This window comes from Temnothorax nylanderi, unplaced genomic scaffold, assembly GCF_030848795.1.
Source record: "Temnothorax nylanderi isolate EJ_2023f unplaced genomic scaffold, tnyl_v1.0 TNYL_tig0078_pilon, whole genome shotgun sequence".
Taxonomy (NCBI): Eukaryota; Metazoa; Arthropoda; class Insecta; order Hymenoptera; family Formicidae; genus Temnothorax; species Temnothorax nylanderi.
Window position 1 is genome coordinate 733230 of NW_027249140.1, and position 26373 is coordinate 759602.

The 26373-nt window shown below is 38.0% G+C and overlaps 1 protein-coding gene across 5 annotated transcripts in view; it reads left to right on the plus strand.

The window, feature by feature from the left end:
- Positions 1-26373, plus strand: part of Fas3 (fasciclin 3) — a 301684-nt gene that overhangs the window by 269396 nt on the left and 5915 nt on the right. For 2 of the 5 annotated variants that reach the window (XM_071709517.1, XM_071709519.1), the window contains exons 2-8: positions 5124-5444; positions 6366-6500; positions 7256-7441; positions 7736-7920; positions 10519-10660; positions 11503-11553; positions 12687-12800. In XM_071709517.1, coding sequence (XP_071565618.1) covers positions 5124-5444; positions 6366-6500; positions 7256-7441; positions 7736-7920; positions 10519-10660; positions 11503-11553; positions 12687-12800 — 1134 coding nt within the window. Of the gene's footprint in view, positions 1-5123; positions 5445-6365; positions 6501-7255; positions 7442-7735; positions 7921-10518; positions 10661-11502; positions 11554-12686; positions 12801-17192; positions 25515-26373 lie in introns of those variants that run through there. The other 3 variants (XM_071709520.1, XM_071709521.1, XM_071709518.1) reach the window with 3 other exon arrangements.

Consider the following 26373-nt stretch of genomic DNA (forward strand, 5'->3'; position numbering starts at 1 on the left):
GATTTCGAGTATTTTTAGGGTGTTTTCGTCGATCATTAACCGGTCAATGATCCAACATTGCCCAGCGTTATCGCGTTATCAATCTGCGATTGATAATAGTCGATCAGACGTCAACTTATCGTATTATATTATCAATCGCAGCCTAATCGGATAAATTCTTGTATTTTAATTTTCCAATATTTCAACCTGATTGCGACGAAAATCGAGTTTTGCTCCCTCCGATCCGCGCGAGCGACTCCGAGTATAACGTATCACGGCCGAGCATGTTTCGCGACGCCCGTCGAGCAAAATTAGCAGCGTTAGGGAATCGCGGTATCCTAATACGAGAAGTGCCGGCCGGGATTACTTCCTCTCGCTGCATCGTGAAACCGCCACCGCAATCTAACCGCAGTGGACCGCATCGTTCTAAGGGTGCACCAGCGAGACACTATAAAGATCACTAATCTTACTAGAGAGCAGCGTGAAAAATGCGCCACGCGCCAACAACTTCAAAGCAGGTAAAATAAAAAAGATACTAAATAGGGTACCGAATATTAGCTGATTATATTTTAGTAGATGTAGATTGAAGCGAAGACGCAATGACAATATTAGTAACCAATATTCGAAGTTTACAAAATATGTAGTAAGATCCAAAAATTCGTGACCCAAGAATGTAAGACAGCTCTTTATTGGAGCAGTAAATCCACGTACTAAAATCGATAATCGATTTAAATTGTTTATGCTAATAAACATCCTTATTAAATCATTGAGTTTGAAAAAAGTATACAAAATTCACGCAATATTATTATTAAACTATCAAAATCCAGTCCGGATCATGGCATTGTCTCTCTAATTAATCATTTTATTTTACTACGTATAACGAATACTGAATCTATCCGAACGCGAACGTTGTGCGTCAACATAGAATAACAAACGAACAATAAAGACGAGTCCGTAGACTCATTCGTTGGCACAGTACACGTAGTTTAGCACGCGCGTTCTCTTCTTTTCCGGCGATTCCCTTCCTTCTCACTACCCTTCTTCTGTTCCGAGCCCACATCTCCTTCGCACTTTCCTTCCGCGAGCGGAAGAGGACGCGCGGGGGTGGCGGGGAAGGAGGGATGCAAGCGAGTCAAGAAAATTGGAAATCGCTGCGAAATTGCGCTGGCAGGTTGCATGCCGGGTAGTCAAGATTATCTTCGCCGCGTTATCACTGCACGGTGCGAGAGAGAGAAGACGTCGGAAGAGACCGGGAGAGTCAATAACGGCGAGCGGACATAAAATACCGAGGTGCAGAATGTGCGCGAAACGGATACACGCGCCGTTACGTGTTGTATCATACCATTCCGCGATGTGGCACGTATGAGGAATGTACGTACACAGAGGAATGGAAAGCTGCTTGTAGGCAAGCCGAGAACCCCCGGCGCGTATCTTCTTCGAACAAATATCGAATTCACCGAACGGATCGTAAATATAAAAACAACGTTGGCGCACGGGGTGGATCGGTATTTTTATGTATAACTGTGATTATATTATAACTAGAAATTTATATAGTCTATACGTGAATCTCGTAGTTATCGGAATCGCGAGAAGAGAGAGAAGAGCCGAGATAAAACGGTGCTTTTAACACCCGTCCGCACATCAATTTCATAGTGCGCAGCGATGCGTAGGGCGACGTCCACAAATCACCGCATCTGTTGCTGCGGCTTTCGGGGGGGGATGCGTGTTCCTCGATGCAGGAGTGCAGGGGGACTGTGTGGCGGTGGCGAGCGGTCGTATTCTCCGAGCAAATCCGGGTATACGGGCAAATTAGATCGTGACGTCGGCTATGTAACAAATTGATGAGCGGAAAATCAAATGGGATTTATGGTCTTGCGATCGCCTGGCAGGTCGACATGGCGCGCCACATTTGCAATCGCACGGGACCGGCGCAGAAAGCATGTAGGAATTTTCATGTAATTTCAGCATCAACGCGAATTTCAGCGGGTCAGGGAGAACAAAAAAGTATAACGAATGGGATAAGTACGTCAGTGAATTAGCAACTAATTGAGTTTAATAATATTTCCTCTTGATAAAAAACTATCGGAATTATTCAATAATTAGTTGTTTATCGAGAGAAAATATCACCACCACAAACCATAAAAGGAAAATGAGTAAATAATATAAAATATTATTCGATCGTGCATTTATATTTTTACACGTGAAAGATTTTAATTCCAAGGCTGTAAATTTTGTATTAAAATTAGATAGAAAATGTGTTATTTACAGTTAATAAGATAAAACACAGTTTTATAAAATTTAAATTATATCGCACAATAAATAAGTATTTCGCGGATAACGGAAATGAAAGCAGTGCCTGTATATCGGAATAAAAAAAAAAACACCGCCAATGCCAGGTAACACCGCTTTTTTGAAAGTGCTTTTAACACATTTAAAGTTCATATCGTGGCTATATATAAACTCGTGCAACAATTCTAACGAACCCATTGAATCCATGACCATATGAATCGAAATATCGGCGCGCGTACACCGAAAATGCATCTGAATGCACCTGCGGAAAAATATATCTCTGTATACGAATAAAAAAATCCGCATTTGTGTCGCATAATGATAATAAACACCCGAGAAATCAGGAGGAATCGGTTCAACAGTTTCATTACTTGAATAACAGAACGCAAGAAGATCGCTTTCTCCAGAAGTTCAAGTTCACACAAAATAAATTTAATCAGTCTGATATTTTGTATATATAAAATAGACAATATATTCCCGTTTGATTTTTATCGGAAAACAGATGCGGATTATTTGTATAAAATTATAATCACTGTTACTCCGCTTATCTTCAAACAGTTGCATCTAGAAGCTGCAGTTGGACTTGCTTCATCTCATAGCTTCCGCAATTCGTTCATCCGATCGCATTTGACACGAATCTGTCAAAATCGCTAGATTTCGAGTTACTTGTCTCTCGAAGCTGCTCCGGCGATCGACCAGCCAGCCTGGTCGACGGGTTGAAATATGATAGTCGTTGCCCGCGCCACGCCCAGTTTATCATATTTCTTGAAGTGCATTATCATAATAGCATCGTGCATGGGATCGGTCGGTCGCCTCGTCGTTTCGCCAATGACATGCCACGTCCCAAACTGGCGCGCGCGGAGATCGATGCGACCAGCGCGTTGCGTCGCTTTGCCATCGCGGCCGCGACGCCTCGCCTCTCCGGCAGGAAACTTGAAAGCAAACGTCTATATTTAACCCTTATGACGAGAGCTCTTTAAGAGCGGGAGAGCGCGGACTTTTTGTCGGGGCGAGTTCTTACGTGCGAATTTATGAGATATACACTTAGGTATAAAATAAAAATGCACATTATCTCAATAACGCGCATCATCAGGCTCAAATGGCAGCGATAATGATCGTGACATTTGAATGGCGATTGTGCTCTGTCATGTGTAGCAGACAGAAGTAGTTATTAAAAATTTGTTTTTCTTCCATTCGAACGGTGAAGTGTATAAAATGAAATAAATCTACATAGCGGGAATTTAATTTACTTGGGAAAATGATAAAAATAGGTATAATATTTTCTATGCGAAAAGATATCAAGAGATATGAAAGAGAGAGATTTTCGATACGCAGAGAAAAATAACTTGGTTTTTTATTTGCCTATTGTCTGCTGAGTTAACGTCAAACTGGTCAAAACGATTATAAATTTAAATATAATCTTTTCGTATAATTACAGAATATCGTTTGCCCTCTTTTTGTAAAGTACAGGGAGTTATCTGAAACAGTTATCTTGCATATTATGTAAAGTATATATGGTATGAATACTAAGATCATGCTATACAGCTTCGACTACAATATTATGTCACATAAAACTTCAACAATACTGCAACAAATATGCGCATACTAATAGTATCAATATTTAATCTCGCATAATTAGAGCGTGCTGAATGTTGTGTAAAACTTATTTATCGTTTCCGTTACATTAGCCGGTATTCATAGTCAGATTGTATATTTAAGATCGTCTTAAGTCTGGGCAAAGGCAGTCTTAAGACTCCATCCAGTCAAGAAATGATCGAATTAGCATTTTTAATATTATAAAATATTAAAAATTAAGAAATACACATGCATAAAGTCGTATGAATTATTATTATTATTAAAATATATTTAATTGTGTTTTATGTATTTGTATCATACTTTTTTCTCTCTCCGTTTTTTGAATTTAATATAATTTATTTTATATGTATTATTGGATATTATTTGAATACAAATTAAACCCTCCTGGAAAAATTCTTTTTCATTTTATTTTATAATGAATCAATTAACAAAACAAGAAGCATGTAATTATATCGAAGTCATCGTGCAATATAAGGATTAAATATGCCTGTCGGGTAAGTTTACAGTGACGAAAGAGTGGATAGGGAAAGGAAAAAGGCTACATCCCTTTCCGATGCAGAGCGCGTTAGTATAAGAAAGATACACAAGGGCGATAGAGGTATTGCAGGTGGGGATTTAATCAACTTTTCTTTTTATCTCCGTAAATCTTCGTAGACGCGGCATCTTCGCTCACGCGAATCACCTTCTCGATTTTTTATAAAGACACTGGCAAACGCGTGTTTCTTAAAAATTTACTGCTTAAAATATTTTCTTTTCTCCTTCTTTTTGTTATTTCGATTTTTCTGGGAACTTATATAACATACGATTATTGTGCAGGAAATTCGATTCTAATTAAATATCTTACAATAATATTGATATTAAATGCAGGAATATACACGCGTGTAGTGATATTGAACATAAATATCAAAACTCATTGAATAATATTGAGCAATGTCAAAATTAATTATGTAGTTTTCTTCGACTAAGTTTAATTTTAAGTAAAGCGTAAAAAAGTTTAATTTAAATGTTAATATTTAGTACATTTAATAAAAATAATTTTTATTATTCTGTAATAAGGAAAACTCGATAATCACAATTTTTTAGATTTACGTTAAAAATAATTATATAAACATATTACAGTTATAAATCTAAAATAATTTTTAAAAATTTTTGTATTATATATATATTTATATTTTGACACAACTTTGAATATAGACTCACGTAATTGATTCGTGATTTATCAAGCCCATTATTAAACTCAAATATTTTTCTGTTTTCAGCGAAATCGAGTACATTCGTAGACATCGATCCGAAAAAAGAGACGGCCGTGCGAGTAGGCGAGAGTTTGCAGATTCTCTGCAGCGCCCAACAACCACTTCGCGTTTGTCGCGTAGAAATTCCCGGCGAGGGTAGCATTGTGCTAAATGCGAACGATGCGTCGGAAGACGGCATCGAGTATTACGGCAATGGACTAAATAGTGGCCAGTGCGGCGTCCGTATCGCTAAGGTGAAGGAAAATCACGATGGCATCTTCAAATGCTCTTTGACGGTCGTCAAAGCCCGGCAAGAGTCGACTGCTTCTCTCAAGATCATTGTTGCGAGTAAGTTCACTTTCTTTCTTAATTCGACGAGATTCTAGCTCGACGAAATCGTCAAATATAGACCTGACATATCAAAATTGTAGAGAAAATGTACTTTTAAATTATATTTTTACTAAGAAGATATTTATTACGTTCCGAAACTAAGTGCACTTTAAAAAACTATAAACGTCATTTACAGAGATAATATATTTGTGTTTTTTCTATATATTAAAATATCTATTATTTAAGAAAATTGTTACTCTTCTGTTTTTTTTTCTCCAAATTACAAGAACAGCAACGTGTAATCATTTTTAATATTTAATCTATAAATTTTGTGATATGTTGTGTAATTTTTACTTTAATTTCATTTTCACTTAATGACATTTTAGTTTCCGATCGCATAAATGCTTTTATATATTACATATAAAATCATAACAATTAAAAACAAGTGTAATGTAAACGGAATTATATACGAAATAATAAATAAATAGGAGCTAGAATATTTTTGACAAAGAAGTTACGATGAAAAGAGAAACATTAATTAGAGCAAGAGGCAAAAAAAATGCTAACGCTTGTTCCAGTCGCTCTATAGCTGTATTCGAAAAGTAATTAATCTTCCTTAAGGAAATTGCTTACGGAGACTGAAATAAGCGCCCGGAGCAAAATTACCGTTTAAGATGAACTCGATAAAGATAAATGGCGTGATTCATGAATATCTTAGGAGAATCTGTTGTTATTTTAGCGCAGAGAAACATCATGCTGAAAAAAAGTTAAAATTAAGTTACCGCCTCAGATTCCTTCGAATAACAAAATGATAAAATATATGAATAAAATATAAAAAATGCCGTCTATGTGTATGTTGTCTTCTAATTCAATCTGATCTGATCGATATGTACAATAATGGCGCGGCGATCCAAAGAAATTCTCACTTTAATTTCTCAGGACCGCCCAACAATCCCGATCTTCGTATAAATCGCGGAAGTCTTGGCGGGAACCGATTCAGGAAGGGCGAAAAATTGGAAATCAGCTGCAGCGCCACGTCTGGACGACCAGCAGCGAATGTGTCCCTGTTTCTCGGTTAGTATATTTATTATTTAATACTCTAGAGACGCGTGTACTTCTTCCCAACTTCCGGATTTTATAACGACGATTTGCAGAAACCAAGAAAATGGTTTCGAAGAATTTAATTTAACAGTCGTTTTAGTTCGACCCAACTGGCCAAATTAATATATTAATCATAAATTGCACAACGTTTCGACCGAATTCCACATACATTGGTCAAACAAAAAGGCACCTAGAAACGCGTATTAAAGAACATTGATTTCTGTATGCGGATTTGCGGATGGATTACGTGAAACTCACTTGAGAAGGACCGGAATTTTCGGTCGAAACGTTGTGCAATTTATGATTAATATATTAATTTGGCCAGTTGGATCGAACTAAAACGACTGTTGTTTTGAATTATTTACTGGCGACGGAAGTTACTTGTTTTGAATTTTATTTAGATAATATAACCAGCTAAGATATTGAACCATTGAATAATAGATTAAAGATTGGTCTTTCAAGATTAAACAATGAGAAAATTTAAAAATTTGATAAGCAATATTGCAAATATAAGCAAATATCGTAAGGTCTTTTACGCATCTTTGGGTTAATAATGTATTTATTAATTTTTCCTATAAAACATAAGATTGATAAATAATAAATTAACATTCTCTCTATCCATAAGATACAATTAATTATATTAAATAGATTATGAAATATAGATAAATGTGCAGACTACAGTATAAATAATAGAGATATAAGATTGTTCTTGTTCTGAATATATTTAGACGACGAACCGATTGGCGAGGAGAGGAACACCTTCTATGACACGAACATAGACGACAACTCGTTGGCAGTGCAGAACGCTTCGCGCAGTTTAGAATGGACAGATAACGGTAAAACATTAAAATGCGTAGCCAATCACATCGCCCTCGACAAGCCCAAGGTCTCGACTATGCAACTCCAAGTATTCTGTAAGTCTTTATAATACAAAGCAGCAGTCTCTTACTTATAGATATTTGCCCTCTTCGAAGATTCTATTTTATTTTAATCCTTTTATTTCATACTACAATTATTTTCTCATTCTGCTTTGCATTTTAGAATTTGTAATTTTCTTCAACGTTAATTTTTAATAGAATCCGTGTGTCTTTCTATATTTAATAATGGAATAACAATTTACTCGAATTAATTTATATATTAAGAAATTAGTTATTTGAATTAAGCGTTGGACGTTTTTCGTAAAAAAAAAAAACTATCTTTCTTCTTAGATCCACCTCAGCCACATGCGACCTTTGAACGCTTCGGATACGTGGTTGGCAGACAGGGAATCATCAATATTACCATTAATGCGCATCCTAGGCCGCGATTCACATGGCGAGTGAACGATGAAAAAATTGATGAAGGTCGTCCCGACGAGAGTAATCGATTGGAAACTTCAACCGCCGTCGATTTGGTAAGTTTTTTCGTCTTTAAATAAAATGTCATTGATCAAATTATTTCACATTTTCCTTTATATATAATATATAGGTCTACAGAATTAATTTTTCAAATATTTATAGTTACATAGACTGGCCGATAAAATCTCACAATCCAGGGATAAAAATATCCTTCTTTTGCATTATTTTCTGCTCTTTAATATTAAACATCTTTTATCTGATTTACAAAAACCAATTTCAGACAAAGAAGAAAAAAGACTTTATTACGTTTATTCGTAGTCCCGAATTAGAAACATCAAGAAAAGTTGTTTATTATTTTAAATCATTTTCTCCAACTAATTATATTAGACGATTGATTCTTTGTTAAGAAGAAATAATCTGTAAAATTCTCTCCAAAAAATACCACTGCCCTCGATCCACATGTTTCATCGGTTCACTCTATTAATTAAAGTGATCGTCGTCGCGCGCCGCGATGTCTCGTAACGAGGCAGATAGGTGCATTTGGCGACTCAATTCAGCGAAACGTTGAGCGGAACGCATCCGGGGACGTCGGTCGGTGATTCGTTTAGATAGAGATTCGAGCCATTCCCTTCGGTGACAGAGATAAAACGTATAGGGAAAAGAAACGCGCGAGCCCAAGAAATAATTGGCGATGAAAGGGAAGAGCAACCGGATTGGCGGAGGCAAATGAAACAGAAATCCAATATTGCGCTGTGCGACTCCGGCGGTAGCGGCGGCGGCGGCGGCGGCGGCGGCGGGCCTCGATTTACCGTTCGCCCAGATGCATTCTCCATGCACCTGTGTGACAAGCGCGCGCGGAGTGCAGCGCCGTAATGAAATTCCATTGAATTCAGACACGGCGGAATCGATCGGACGCCGCGCGATCGCACGGAGGCCCCTCGAGCGTTCGTCGAGGGAGGCGTTTGTTCCTGATCCATTGTTTCGTTAGCAAAAGGCGGTTTGTTCATCCCGTAGTTAAGGTTTAAATGGATTTGCCGATCTTGCAACTTGCGCTTTTCAATTAGTTCGGGCCGGGCCGAACGGGCGAATGGAAGTAGAACGACCGACGTTCGTCGCTCCTGAACACACCGGCCCCGTTCTTGTCGTTCTGAATCCATTTATTAGGAGAAGAAAAAAGAATAGGGGCCCGAAAAAAGCTTCGTGAAATGTTGCCGAACTTAAACTTCGAACGTTCCTTGGATACCATTTTTAGAATCAGATCTGTTCTTGAGGAAAGAAATCTCTTACGTTACAAAGATGCAAATGGTCGAAATGTTTCAACTTCCTCTCCCCCCCTCTTTATTTAATTTTTTTCCCTCGGTCCAACACTTATGTAAAATCGGGAAAATTTTATCGTCGGACGCCAGCTGCTCCCTTCACGGCGCGGCGCGGAAGGTTGCGAAAAGCTGGTTTGCGAAATTTCGGACAAATAGGCGATCGCGCGATTTGGAGCGCGCGAGAGGAGGATCGAAGCGTTAATCGAGCGGCACGCGCGCGCGGCAAAAGCCGGCCGAGTGCATTCAATGACGCGGGCTATTCCGAGGGAGAGAGGGGGGGGGAGAGAGAGAGAGGGAGAGAGAGATCTCAATGGCGTCCGATGATTTCGTCGGGAACTCGCGATTCGGGCTCAAACTTTCGGTGCGAACGGAAGCACACTTGCGCGAATGTAACGCTCTAGACAACGGCAGCGTGTGCCAGAACCAATAAAAGCCGCCGCCACCGCTGCCGCCAGCAACCGGCTCCGCGCTATTCGGCAACCCGGCTCCGGATCGCGTATGAATGGCTTTCAAATAGGTTTGTGCGGGGCCCTCGCAAGTCTGCAAGCAACTTGCTGCGGATTACTGAACGGCACAAGCCGACCGAGCGAGCGCCGCGACGTGCCGCACCATCGACGAATACGAATCAGCTTCCACTCTGAAAACGCAATTACTAACGGCGAGCCGGACGAGAGGCGAGAGCTCGGAAAGGCTCGGTATACCGCTCTTTCGTTTCTATAATAGCGCCCCGAGAACAACGCTCGACGCGATATCGAGATCCGCGCCAAATGGATTTTTCCTCGATTAGAAAACTGCCGGGACAAAGCGAAAAAGTTTAATAAAAATTGATAGAAATTCCAAAAAACAAATGCGGAATATTTCTATTGTCGCGGAAAGTAACTGAAATAAAAAATGCGACAGAAATTAAAAAGAACGAAGCTTACAGCTTATGACGTTAAATTCATTTTAACTTGAGAAGAATGAAGCTTATAGCTTATAGCGTTCGACTACAAAATTGTAGTAATAAGAGCCTTTTTGAAATTAGATAACCTTGATTAAAAGTGGCGAATTTATTTATTCATCTTTCTTTGTTTCTCCTCGCAACGAGCGCTATAATTATCAATATACCCCTTTTTTAATATATGGATTAGAGAGATTGCGCAAAAACTCGTAGATTAATGGCGAAAGCTCCCGAATAATTTATAGTGGACGACGTGCCTTCGCGCGCGAGCGCGGCGACACTTTAAAGGGCTTAATTAAAGGATGTAATTAATGAGCGATGGAGGGCTCAAAATTAAGAGCACAGCGGAACCGGATCGGATTGATGTACGTCCGTTAACACAAAGCAACGTTTTACAGGGGAAAGGAGCATGGAGCGTAATTCTGACGATCGACAGCGTTCAGAAATCCGATACGGAAAAGGAGTACGCGTTGGAGGCGACCAACAGCGAGGGATCGTATGAATATCGTATCGTTTTGTCGACATCCTCAGAACCGGCGGGTAAGTTATTCGACAAATCCGATTTACGTAAGTTCTCTTCTATTGAAGGCGTCACACACCGTGCACCTAGTAAATACAGATCTTGTACATATCGAAAATAATTGGAGCACCACGAATGTGTGGCGTTCCTAACAATTTGATTAATCAATTCAAGGAAATACAATTTTAGCTTTTATAATATATCTTGACTCAACCAGAGATTTCGTGAATACGGATACAATCTTTTCTATAAAAAATTTAGTAGAAATTTTTATCTGTCCTTATCTTAACAATTAAATTATTAACTGAATTTGTTTAAAGTGAAATTTATTTAATTTATTAATTAAATTGAAAGATCTAACTCTGTTATTTATTTACATAGTCACACATATTTTAAATAGAACTCGTTAAGTACCTCTTAATTGATTTTATCTGGATTATTTTGAAATTCGATTTTATTTGAAATAATAATTACGGGATATTTTTCGAATGTATGCCTTGCTCAAATTGAATTATATTCTCAAGTTTCGATATATGGTAGCAAGCGGACGATAGGTAACACGCGAGCAATCAATGGACCACCACACGCTTTGTTCACACATTTTTTTCTTTCATTGCCTGAATCAACCGGCGTTCACACTTGGCTGTCCACTGATCACCCACTACATCACGATCATAATCATGTCACCGCGATCTCGCACGTAAAATCGTGGCTATCGATCGTCGTAATCGCCACAAGATGATCGCCCACCGATCATATCACACACACATATACATACACACGCGCGTCTTTGAAAATACGTTCCCATTTATGTTTATGTGCGTGTCTAACCATATCGATCCTTCACCGCATGCTCACGCAGGACCGCTCAGTAGCCTCTATGGTAAGCTCTCCGAACACATGCACGCACTAGGTAATGTCATTTTTTCAAATTACTATACGTAAGTAGTCTGTGTAGTCACGTAAACGCGCGGCGTTCCGTGCACGGGCGGTTCGACTCCGTAAAGAATATAGGGGGGATGATCACGCCGGGAAATTAATAACCGCTATTTGGCTAAGGGCGTAATGTACGTCGATCACGAGAGAGAACACGTTGACATTGATCGAGCGACGAGTAATTTACCAATTTCCAACGGCGCACGACCGCGAAACAGTCTTGATTTCGTCAACGTGGGTCGGATCGGATCGCACGAAACGCTGTGTAATGAAATATGCGTCCATGTCGCACTATAATTGTTATTTACTTCGGCACAAGTTGTACAACAAGATGTTTTACAACTTGCAATCTTTAATAATAGATTGTCTGTCGAGTTTAATTTAAAGTATTTTTCTTAGCAAAACTATCGAAGATGATTCACTGTTTTTATAACATTCTAATTTGTAACATAAAAATTACGCGAAAAAATAAAATTTACTTGAAATCAATTAGAAAATACGATTTTGTTGGGATTCTTTGAAAATTATTGATTCTGATATTTTGGATAATAAAATATTAATAAAAAGATATATGAGTAATTAAAACTGCGGAAAGATTTACCAATCTTTATCAATATTTACCAATATTTAATAAATATTCATTTTATAAGTATCGTCAATATATATATATATATATCAGTACCTTGGAACTAGAATATTGAAAACTTTAAAAATATAAAATAAAAAGGTCATTTTTCATTTATGTTAAATCGCAGAAAGATATTTTTTAGCAATTGCAAATAAAGTAAGTAAGATTAAAAATTACACCAAAAAATATTCTAAAAGAATCCTATAAATAATTTATAAAATGTTTTTTAGCACTTACGTATAGCTCGCTTTATTGCTGACAACATTCCGTCATTGCGGCCAAAAATTATTCGTTGCTGATGTCTTTACGCTTTAAGATGTCGATCTTAAATGTTTCATACGCGACATTCTCATCTTTTTTTACTTTTTTACTTATATCAGAATTATTCTATTAATTGTTTTCCGATCCAAGGCATTGATATGACATCAGAGATACACAAAGAACTACGAGATAACGTGGCATCTTTTCTCTACGATTTGCAGGCGTTGATTTGGACGCTGGATCCATCATCGGTATCGTCGTGGGCGTTCTGGTGCTCGTACTCATTATTTTCCTCGTAATCTTTGCACGCGCGACCGGCCGCTGGTGCTTTGCAGGTGAGTCGATTTAGAGATGTAGATACTCGGTAAAAGAGACTCTCTCTCTCTCTCTCTCTTTAAATTATATATGCTACGTATTATATATATATATATGTCAGCCTCACTATTTTTCTTTCGTGCTCCCTAACGATTTGGTTGCGCGGGTACGGTCGAGAGCGCAAACACAGTAGAGCCGAAAGTACCGTAAAATTTGAATAAGAGACGTTGTTTGCGCAGAACGAGTAACTTCTTGGAATAAACGCGAGCTCATTAAAGTTATTGGGATTGTATACAGCCAATTATACGAAAGATGAGTTGGGAAAGACGAGTAGCAAAGCTGAAAAGAGGTGAATCTTTTTGATAGTAAATAGCTTGCTCCGTTTCCACTTTTTTTTACATATCTTCCACTTTCTGACTCCTGAATAAATTTATAAAGATAATAATAGAAATAGGTCAAATATATTTAATAAAAAATAATACTAAACGAAAAATTCATACGTTGCACCGAATAAGTATGTCAAAATTTAATTGTAATAAAATCACCAGATGCGATAGGTAGAAATAAAAAGTTACCGTAGTTTACTGTTTTTATTCACGACTGCAGCTTTAATGTTAGCCTTAGTCTTAATTTATTTGACAAATGTGACAAACATACAATAAAAGCTCTTCGTTTGTCTCACGGACGTAATTCACGAGGAAAATGTCTGAAACTTCATACGTATGATATCCATTAGTAGGTATAGTACAAATAACAAGGATAAAATTCATCTATTCGAAGATGTTTGGGGAAGATATAATATATTAGAAACAGAAGGAAATAATAATGCTCGACATAAAGTTTGAAATGCGATGCAACGACTTATAGATATGTCACTTTCTTGTTGTGATTGTTGTTGTCGCTGTTGCTGTTACTTTATTACCACATAGTTCATTACTATTGTTTCCGTTAACGTTGGCGTTACGATCGCGTGGATCGCAAATGTCTGCAGTATGCGATTAGCCTAAACGCGAGGTAATTATCACAGCGGTAGCACAGTATGCGCGTGCAGTAGAAACGTACATATACTGGGTTTAATTAGTACGCTCCGAAGCAACTGTAATGCTCTGTTTACCCCCTCCCCCCCACCTCCCGTGTACCTTAATATATATTATATATAAGTAACATATATATATTATACATATGTATAAGTATTACTTTTATATCTGAACGTGTACAAATGTCTTATGTGTTGTGCCGCTACGCCGATATAGGACAGCATGCGAGTCGGGCCAAGTAAAGAATACGGAGATACGCCAACGATTACCTTGCGATTCCGTACTCTAGGCATGACACTGTCCAGGGGTAAGTCACCTCAGGCAGGGCGAAACAACCTTCTCTCCACCCCCCCCCCTCTCCACCCCCCCCCCCCACTCTCAATTCTCTGAAACAATGCTCGTTCTCGTTCATCATCGACCCGTCCGCTCGCTCTCGTCACCTCTTTTTCGCCGCGATCATTTTTATCAGCCTCACGACACCCTCTCTCACGTTCTCTCGCGCCATCACCCTTCAGCGCCCGGCTTATCGACGACCACGACCCGTCTACTCGTTTGAGTGGTGGAGACCCGCCCCCCTTCAAATTTAATACACTTTTCGCTCTCTCCTGCTCTCCTCGCGCGCTCTCACTCTCTCTCTCTTTCTCTCGTCTCGCAAGACCCCCTGACGTGTTCTCAAATTTTTACGCCGCACCATCATTTTTATTTGGCACCGTGTGTCGATACCGAAACGTTTTATCGATTTATGGCTTGCGTTTTATATCGCCCGATAAATATCCCGTTTCCATCCGATTAATCGATCGCGCCTCCGGGAGCTGCATTCTCGCTTTCGTTGGCCGAGTTCGAGGCTGCGACGCGCATGAGATTTTTGCCCGTTTCTTCTCCCCCGCATTGTTTTACGGCTATTTTGGCATGGAATATCGCAAACTGCTATCTTGCCTATGTTTAAAAAGTGGAGACTTAAAAAGACATGTGCGATAAATATGATACCCCAGTGAGCCAGAGAAAGGAATATTTTTCACGGGGATATATTTTCATGAAAGACGCTTTCGTATGAAGAATGATCGAAGCCAATTTAGAGCGCTTGGCAGTTTTAAGAATTCACTTTCTTCAACGAGAAATATTTAGAGTTCTATATTATATTCTCCCTTACTATTTTAGTAAGGCCCAATTTACGGCTCAATTTACGGCCTGGTGAGCGAAATAATATCATATTGCGCGTATTCGCAGTATCGAGGATTCCGGCGGAAACCGCGAAGACCGCAGAGTTTAAGGGCAGGACTTTTTACGGCCAGCACCATTTCAGGCAATTAAAAATGTTCGGACGTTAAAATCGTTCTCCCGATATTTCATCGCCACGTTATTATTTCATAGGAATGCATTTAAATATTCCGATAAGCCCTGAACTGCTGAATAAATTCGCGACATTCGGATATTTCCATACGTATCTTCATGAATTGACCCTCCGTTTCGCGTATTGATAAACGAAGCGATAGAAACACAAAGCGTAGACTCAATCGAAACGCGATGACGATCAAAGTCTGGAATAATAGTCATTTTGCGATTATACAATTTATTTAATTCTTTTACGAAATATGAAGAAAGTATTTAAAAAAATTTAGTATAAAAGTCCACATATGTACCATATTTTCATTTCCTTTTTACAGCGCAACTAAACTATTTTCGGCTATGACTTTTGTCATCGATATCGAATCGATGGCTGTTATTCCCTACCCGAATCGTATTTGATACACAGTCACGTCATCGACCTTCATCTGCATGTCAATAGTATCTGTTCCATAGCTAATTAACGATAATTTAAGCATATTTATTGCAACGTGTTTACAATTATCTTGTACGTCTCTCATGCGAGCCTTATAGCCTGTTTACACTACGTGATTTTGTTAGCATGTTATCGGTTTATAATCGCTTACATTAATTGCTTACATTACAAGACTGTATTACGAAATTGTTAATAACAATCGACACGTATTATTATTTATTTTTGCACTTTGCGGACAGTAAACCGCTGCAAAATCTGTGAGGTTCACAATATAAAGCTGTATATAGAGTATGATTTTTTTTATCGAGTCGATACCGTTCGAAAATCGAGTGGTGCGAACACGCTGCAAGAGCCGCTGAACGAGGACACATATAATAGCGTTTCTTCCTTTCCTCTTTTCTTTCTCGCAACAAGCAACGACGAGCAATCGGCAAAGGCAAGTGTGGTGAAATTGTCCTGAGCAGAAACGACCGGCCCGCCCGGTATATCAATTATATTTTCGCGTGCTTTCTGACACCGCTCTCTCGTCGCCGTTTTAGCGTCTTTTTGGTTACAACAGAGACTACGATTTTTCCCTCTTTCTGGATTCTGATCGTACAAAGCATGTTTGTCACCTGAGAAACCCCTCGCTGTTTATCTATATTCCCCCTCAAGCGCAGACTGAGTGATCCTTTGCTATATACTTGCATATAATTAGCGTTGAGAGGCGACGATACAGTCTACTCGAAATTTATCTTGCTTGGATCGAGATTTGTGTTAGTGCGATTGACCATGCCTGTGGATGTTATGACAATATACATTTTTGTTTTGCAAACAGTCGTTAACTCGTACTTTCCATGTATGTAACGCACGAGCGATGCAAATTGAATGTCCCATATCTCAGTAGCAAATAGATAATTAGATACAGTAATGCCTTTTTACGTGTCGGGCACATGACATTTACACCGTACACACTCGATACGCATTTCGATGTACCTTACGGGTACGCGCTGTCGCATTGATGAATAACGCAACGGACGCAAACGCGGCGTGATAACTGTGCCTCGTGCAGTTGCGTCACGAGTTGTTACGTTAATCGCGCGATGAATATTAGAGGCTTTCGCGTTGAGCGCGCATTAAGTGCTTTACTCTGTAGAAAAGTACGGACGGACACGTGATAATCTTTGATAACCGAAAATTTTCAATTTTCTCGTTCAATTAGGATAACGGACATCGAGCGATCAAGTTAAAAATTTTTTGATACGCGAATTGAACGTTAAAGATTAATGCCTCGAGCTTTCCATCTTGCAGCCTCGCGTAGTAGCTGCATCGATCGAGATATTTTACGGCGAGATATAAATTACGATTTGCAGGAACAAAATATTCGCTTAGCTACGAGATACATGCGAGAAAGACGTCGCGCGACAGATAGACACCGCGGACAATATCGATTCGTTGACAAGATAAACGGCGCTCGATCGTCGACGCGAAAGGGCGATCTCGCAAAAGCGTTCACGGGAGAAAAGAAAAAAAAATAGGGAAAAAAGAGGAGAAAAAGATAGAGTAACCCACACACGCACATTTGCCTTGACCGATCGTGGCGTTGCTTGTTGCAGCGAGGCGTCGCGGCGACGAGGAGGCTGCGGGTGACGTCGGCGCCGGAAGCGAGGCGCACATCACGCCCGGCGACGAGGACGACGAGGAACAGGAGGACCCGCGTATCATCGACGAGAAGGTGCCGCAGGGTGGCCAAGAGAATCCGATACACACGAGCACCGAGTACGTGAACGGCCGTACGGACGTCAAAGACACCAAGAAGGACGAGAAGACGGACACGCCCGTTTAAGAGAGAAAAAAAACAGAAAAGAAAAAAGACAAGAGAAGGGACGCATTCCTCTTGCCTCGTTTCCTCCCTCTCTCTCTCTCTCTCTCTCTATCTCTCTATCTCTCTTTACCTTTCCTTCGTACGGGAAAACCGAGCTGTCGCACCTTACCACACGCCACGCCGGACTTTAGCAGTAACGACCCAAGTTTCTCCCTCCGGTGATTTCCGTTTTTACATCGCAAAACGCGCGGACACTTCTGTTAAGCGTCCGCGATCGGAAAGTGATCGTCGTGGAGCGAGTATAGCCGGCGCGAGTATACTAGCCACTTGCTTACTTATTCCCATTCTCACGCGAGCAAGACAGAATCATTTTTAACCCTCTCGTTCTCCGTCTGTAGAGCCGGAAGAGCGTATTAAGAGATTACGACGTAAGAGTACATAAACTAGAGACTTATTATATAAAAATTTCCCGTAAAACGACGGCTTCGTCGTGTAATTGACTTGTTTGAATGTGATTCTCTGAAATGCCTAGGGTAAATTGTATAACGGTGGATTTAGAAGGAGATTAAGAGATTATATAAGAGAAAGAAAAGAAGAGAATATATTATATGAAATTAAAAGAAATATATATATAAGACAAGGTGTATTCTATTGTATTACTGTATTAATAATCGATATATACATATAAGTATAAAAGTGGTTTTCAAATGTAAAGGTAATTTGGAGATGAGAGGGTTAAAAAGCAGTATGCATTGCCTATCTTGACAATGCTCTATACAAGTTGTTAATATTTAATATACTTATTTTAACGATTGAGAAAAAGTATTTAAAGCTATAGGAGACCTTTTATAACAAACGACGATGATGAAGACGATAAACTTTAAACATTATTTTCCCATAAATTTTTTCAGTTTCTTCTTTTACCACGTTAACTTTTCCTTCTTAGAAGCTGCAGCGAAGAAAACTGAACTCTTTCTCAATTCTCACTTGTAATCCCGGTGGTAAATTTTCTATTGTCGATACACTTGCCTTTCAACCTGCGAACGCCTTTGCAACGTACGAGATAGTCATTTGATTAAATATAAAACGATCGCGAAAACTATAGCCATTGTAAATCTGTGCGCGCGTCAAATCGATCGACAGCGAGAGAATGGTTTTCTAAATTTCCAATTGGGAAACGAATTCTGTTTTTAATCGTGCGTCGTCTTCTCATTTTCTCTGACGACAGCTGGTTAGGCCTTCGAGTACGACCGTAAGTGTTCGCGTTCGAGGAAGCTTGGGTTCTCGATCCGTCGATATATTCGGCTTTGATGTTCCGAATCTCCTTTATTCAACCGTCAGTAACAACAAAATTGTCTGGCGAATCCGATTTTTGTGTCCTTCTTTTTATGATCTATGCGTATTAACAAAATCTCCAAATGATGCGATACGTGATTTTGCTGATACGCGTACACGCGCGCATAATTTTTGATTCCTTATTTTGCTGGTATCTGTTAAGATTTCAAGAACTGAAGTCGACTATTACTCTGATCGATTGTATCGATTATATAATTTCGATTATAAATTATTCGTTTTATATGAAATATTTTATATAAATTTTATACTAATTTTAAAAAACTAGAGTCTTTTGTAAGGAAAGCGTGGATCTGATGTGAATCTTGAATTTTTCCTTTTTTTTTACGGATCTGTAAGTGTCGAGATATACGGAATGGCGATCGAAAGATTTTCGCCGCGATTTAGTCGCCACTGGACGCATGTGATTTTTCATGCTGGACATTAGCGATAATTATGACGTAGCTATAACAAATTTCGCGGGGACGCGCCGTCCTCGGGCCACGATAGGCACTTACGATAACCGGAACAAATCAAATTGCGCAGCCGAGCGAACTTTTTATAAACAACAACAAATAAAGACACAACACGCGTACACACATACACATTTGTTACAGACGACGAGACATTACGCATACGCACGTACGCATCCAATTCCGCAAATACTTGCACGTGTATACCGAATGATTTGACAGACGCTGTAATCTTGTCTGTAAAGAAAGCGAGGTGTTCTATTTCTGTCCGTAATTAATCGTCAATTGCAGAATCTTTGAATTTTGAAATTAATTTTTAACGAAAACGAGGAATTATTACTTGTTACATTGTTTAAATTAAATGGAGTTAATAATCAAAGTAAAATTTTTTTACAGTAAAATAAAAAAGGTTTTAATTAAAAAAAATAAAATTAAAAACTAAAGTCTAAAGTCTCTCTCTAAAATATAATCTTAAATACAAAAATTTTGTTTGGCCAGATAATCCTATATCAAAATGTTTGTCTAAAGACACTTTTAAAGCTTGACATATTCGTGCAAGAAATAACACGTACGTGCGTATTACTGTCGCTAAGGTAAAAGAACCACATTCCTTAAGATATTCCGAATTCACTAGACATGTTTTCATAAACGTGAATTTTTGTAGGAAACGTGTATAATACTGTGATCACACATCTTTCCGTTCTTTGCGACATGCAATAACATGTTTTCGATGATGATTTTCGAGAACGGTCGAATTTCGATGAAATGATTTCTTTTATCTCAACGCACTCTGATCTTAGAGCTACGAAATTTTTACCACGAGATATTACGAATCAAAGATCTTCAAATTTTAACATACATTCGTAGATACGACGAAAGCAAATCGAACAATAGGAACAATCGCGAGACACGTGAGAAAATTAGATTGCGAAATTCGAGATCGAATGTGTGATCGTGTCTTTATATTAATCCTACAGAACTGTTATTATCCAGTGTCTTTTGTACTGTAACATTTTTATGAATATTGTAACATTCCTGGCGTTTTACTGTTGTGCTTTACTTTTTGGGATTACACGTGTACACGTTGTGGTGGTGTGACGTGATCCCCAAATGTATCACCCGCGACTCGAATGGTGATTCCATCCGAGTATGTGCCCTCGACGAGTATTTTTCCGGAATTTGTTTATAAACTTACAATTAGTCGGCACGGCGCTCGCTAGAAAGCGCGTTTACTAATTAGTGTAGTGCCGGGTTGCCATCTCGATAGAGGCACACGCGGCCACCACAACTTAAATGCATTTTATCAGCGAGAGATCTTTTTACAAGTTATATACACATATACATAGAGAGCAATAAGATCATTGCGCGAGTATACAGAATGTTGCGTGAATTCTTAAACAGGAATGCATCTAATGTTACATCTAATTCCAACGAGTTTGTTCAGGCAGAAGTCTATCGATTTGTCCAAAAAAAAACGTAAATCTCAAATGAATCTCAAAAATACACATTTGAACTTTTAATTTATGCTCTATTAGAAAATTGGAATTTTCTTGCTATTTAGTTTTCTTTCCTGTTTTCCTGAAATTTACGAAACATTCTGTACATAATTACAGTGAAACGTTTAACAACGTTTCGATTATTGCGACTTTATAAGATGCGAATTCCACTTAGAGAGAATCTCATTTGCGAAACGAATTATATGTAATAATTATTGCGTTTTATATATAAAAAGTGCGATTTTATATGCGGCATTTAAATACGAAAGATGCATTCGAATCCGACCGTGGATCATACGATTGACGGATATAATCGAGCCAATAAGATTTATATGATATTCTTACGATATATACGATAAAACAAATTATATCCCTCCATGCGTCACTAGACAGTATTATATGTATATCAACACCGACAGTCTCCGTTTGACGTAATTTTTCATTCTACAATATTTTCTACAATACATGTACATGGCTATTTGTAAGAGCGGCATTTGTGGTTACGTAGATAACTGCAGAATTTTTATACAAAAAAAGACGTATTTTTTAGTTACTCAGTAAATTAAACTTTTTTTTTTCAACAACACACACAACCTATTTCACTTGTTGGATGGCAAGTATAATTAATGCGCTGTGTATACAAGTTGAATCATATATATATATCTAGGGGAATGATATGAGTTTTATAAGTACAATTGTGATAATCAAATTTTCGAAGCTTGTCATATTAAAAAATTTGTGCGATAGATGTTTCACGGTGCGATTCACCTTCATGTTAAATATATCAGCGGTACGTTAAATATATTTTCCATCCAACGATATTTACGTCCTGCGGAATTATTGAGAGGTTTGCATCGAGCTTTTGAAGCGGTAGATTTCGACGAGAATTAAAATTGTGATAGAATTACGTTCTGAATAATTTCGAAAAATTCCTGGCAGATTGAGCTCTCAATACTTGTAAACAAACAAAAATATTTTACTTTTCTAACATTAAATCGATTTTAATTTAATACAGTTTTATTTTTAGTTATCGAGATATTTAACGTTAAGAAATACGAACTTTTATCAAGTATGATAATTCTCCGCCGCTTTTATTCTCATTCGAACAAGAGAATACGCTCTTATTTCGATGCAAACCTCACGGAGACATTCTATATGCATTTACCGGAAATACTTTCTGCGGCGCATCAATAACGTTACGAAAGGAAGGTAAATTCTTATTGTTTCCTTCGACAATAAGTGTCGTTTGTACTTTTGTACAGGTGACTTTTCCTCAGCTAATCACCAAACGCAATCGTGCAATTTTAAATGAAGTACTCGTACATATTTACACACACACACACACACACACACACACACACACACAATACATAACGTAGGTCTCGTCGGCATCGCGTAAAAAAGAAAATCGAATAAGAACCAAAGGGCGGATTCTCTCATGTTCCATTCATCGATTCATACATTTCCGAATTCTGCACGTACGCTCCTCCGCTGTTTCTTTTTTTTCGCCCGGATGCGCGTTCGTGTGTTTTCACTTATACAAGAAAAGAGCCGTGCTGAGACCGACGGGATCATCGAGATTCTCGTCAGAGATATGATACGATTATTAAGCAGAATATTGATAAAGAATTGATCGAATTTCGTTTGGAAGGAGAAACGCCGGTGCAGCTTGTCGGTCGACGGTCGAATCTCTACTGCGTGTTGTACATACTCTAAATACATATAAATATAGATATAAATATAAATATAAATAAAGATATATAAATATAAATATATATTATAAATATAACGGTACGAGAGTCGCGAATAAAGACGGTATTATATATTCTGCGTCGGGGGCACTTGGCTTGCAACTCGTGAAACGCCGATCGAGTTTAAGTGACACACTTATATCCGCGCTTGCACTCCAATTGCCGGGTCGACCTGTCGTTATTATCCGTGAAACTTTTTCAGGGTGAAAGATATTATCGGGGAAAGGGGGGGGGCAGAAAATGTGTGAGATTTACTTAATGGGAGTTGATAGAACTTTTTTTCCGAAAAGGACGACGCGCGCGCGCGCGGGGGGATAGGCGCGATAATAATAAGACAGTATTTTGTAACTGGGACGACCGACGTCATTTTTACGCGTCGCGTTCTATATATACGAGGGTACGAGCCTTTCCCTTAATACGGCTCGCGTAGTAAAACGAGGGAAATGTTACGCGTTCAGTTATAGGACATTTATCCTTTCGCCTCTCTCTCGCGTGCCCTACTCAGCCGTAAGCTCGTCCCTTTATTTCCCTTTCCCGTCTATATTTCTCCGTAATATATATATGGCAAAAGTTTCTTCCGCTATTTCCGCTCTCTCCGCTTTCCAGCGATATTGGAAGCGAAGGGAGGAAAGTGTCGTAAGATACCGTAGGAGAATGACGTCGGTTGTTGCACTTGCGAGTTACTGGACATACCGCGGCTACATTGCCAACGGGGTCGGGCCCCGTTCGCGAGGGTACGTTGTTCGCGCCGTCACACAGAGGCTGTCTCGCATCAGTTTTCAACCCGAGTATATCGATTTGTTAGTATATATAATATATAATATATAGTATAAATATATATGTGTATAATTTATGCATTATATATGTATAATCACGGTAATATATATTATGTATACTAATGTCAGTATGTTAATATATGTAATAGAGCCTAAAAGAAAAACGGGGAAAGGGGAAAATCGTGCGTTTACCTAAAAAAAAGACATGGACGGAGGAAGATATCTGCATATCTTCACGCATCGCGACGATCTTGTTTTAGCGAGTGCGAACGCAAGAGCGAGCACTAGGGCGACCCGAATTTTTTATATACATAATAAGTAATGTATGTGGTCACACATCCGATTTTTAAATGTTTTACAATATTCCGATAAAAGCGAGAGGTCACGTGTCGTTTCCCGAAAAAGGAACGACGCGAGGAGAGAACTGATCGAAAACTGATGAATGTTCAATTTTTCCGTCTTAGGCTAGGCTATATACACGAAATCCTCACTATCGGAAAATAATACGCGCGTGAATAAACGACTATCGATACTCTTACTCGAGTCTATCGGAAACTTTTACTAATTGAAAGTCGCTCTCAGCACATTAAACTCTTAAGCAAATAGTAACAGTCTAATTGGAGACTAATTAAACGATTATATTAGGAGAATAATTTTTTTAACGTGCGAAACAGAGATTGTCGTAAAGATCTTGCCAGATTTGTTCTAAAATAAACTTCGAATTTAGTGAACTCGAGTGTTGAAAGCCTTTCATTGCAGCTTAATCTCTATCAAGACAAGAATAACTTATTTTCTTTTACCTAATTTTAGTTTTGTCTGTGAGTTGTTTTGATTTTATCAGCTGTTCTACATTTCAATCAGTCGCTGTTACTAAACTTACATAAGGCCACCATGATAAGTGTTTCGATAAAACTCACGAGATTAGATAAAAGCTCGAACAAATCCGGAAGTATGTACAGCGAGAACAACGTCGAAGAACACTGCCAAAAATACCGATACATAGAATTTTTTGTCATACTTACGAAATGCCATAAGAGAAAAATGTCACGTACAACCTTCACTCTTAATCTATAAGTTACGAGCTAAAAATGATAAGAACGATTACTTGTGAACCGCAATACACCCGCTTACATAAAATTATCGGTGTTTACAAAATGCGTAACATGCAAGTATCGTCGTAGACTGCGACTCGTTCCGATTTATGGCGCTGTTTATCTCATTTATTCCGATCGAGAGATCGTTAAATATAATCTTGTCGTCGGTATAATGTGAAGAAGAGAAAGGAGACGCGAAATTATTTATACACACGTGAATCCACTTGCGTACAAATCTCCCGATAAATTTTAATACGTTTCATTGATATTAATACATTTATTGCGTAATTCTCACTCTTATAATAAATTAATTGTAATGTAACAATACTTTTAATGTGTACAACTTAAATCTCGATGATCATGCTTTCAAGACATGTTTATACAGTCGTGCATGTGTGTATATATATCTATATATATATTTATATACATACAGACATGCAGATGTATGCGTAATATACACACATTTGCGTTCGATCGCGTTTTTCGTTGCCCTGCGACAACTAGAGATTGAATGAACATTTGTAAAATTCGTAATATTAATCGAAAAGATGACATACGTTATTAAGGAGCATGATCGTTGGCCATACAATGGGGTATATATATACTATATATATTATATTATATAGATATATTTATGTTAAAACGTAAGTCTAGAGTAAGATGAGATGAACGCGATGGCGGCGCCGATTCGCGCCGGATCGCGAGATTATATTATAAATACCTGCAATTGGTGTTCTCTTCTCTTTGAAGCATTTTTTAGGATCTAATTAAATGCCGCGCGAAATCGCGGTTATACCGGGAGAAATTGCGTTTGCGCGACATCGTTATCTCGTCATTTTCCGATTAAGGGCCCAATCGAAACGGCGCCGTGTTGGCGATCGGTTTCAGGAATAGTCCAGAGAGATCGCTGACTCTTTAATTAAACAGGCAAAACGGTTTAAAATGATGTTACACAGATCGCAATTAAGATGAGCTAGCCACGCCGCGTCCGCGCGAGAAACGATAACACATTTTGTATCTCTACCTGTAGATACAATGCGATAGGCGAAGAAAAGTATATCTAAGGATTCAAATGAAATTAATATATAGAGAGCTGTATGTATAATTAATTATAAGTTCATTCGTCGCTATGATATTATACTTAGATATCGTATGATTTTTGAAATAAAACATTTGTTTTAAATATATAAATGTTGAGAGATCGTATCGTCCTATCATTTCGTTAAGCTTATTTATTTAGGATATTGTAACTTCAGGATTTCATTTCTAGAGCGCAAAATACACACCTTTTAACTCAAAAGCTAAATTAGCACGACGATAATTAATCTTTAATTTGTGATTGTGATATTAATGATGCTTTTTTTTAATGATTTACATATCTTTTACTTAATGAGTGCGAAGAGATTAATTTATTAATACTTATAATATTATTAATAGAGAAATTATAAATTGTGAATGCTGATTTGAGATTACGTGAGTAGTCACCAGCTGCAGTCAGTTGCGATAGAAGTAAAAGAAAAGAGATATGGATAATACTGACTGATAATGATTGACATCATGTGTCAAAAGTTAGTGATTCATGTCACACCACTGACGATGCTGTCTTGTAGCTAGATAAAGGAATTAGACAATTGAAGATAAATTTTTTAATATAACAACATCTTTAATCGCTTCAAGCAAATTTTATAATTTTAAAGCATAAATTATTTGAATTACTTACGAAACTTCCTTCCACTTTTAACAACATCTTTAATCGCTTCAAGCGAATTTTATAATCTTAAAGCATAAATTCTTGGAATTACTTACAAAACTTCCTTCCATTTTTAACAACATTTTTAGTCAGTGAATTCTTTAATTATATAAAAAATTGTATAGGAAAATATATCAATATTGTCATATGAAATAAACAATATAATTTTGAGTAGATTGAATTTAATGAATAATAATACCTAATACAATTTAAAATACTATTGACAGTATTAATCTTAAGAAACGTATCTCAATTAAAAATAAAAATTTCTAAAACTTTATTTAAGTTTTAATAAATCCT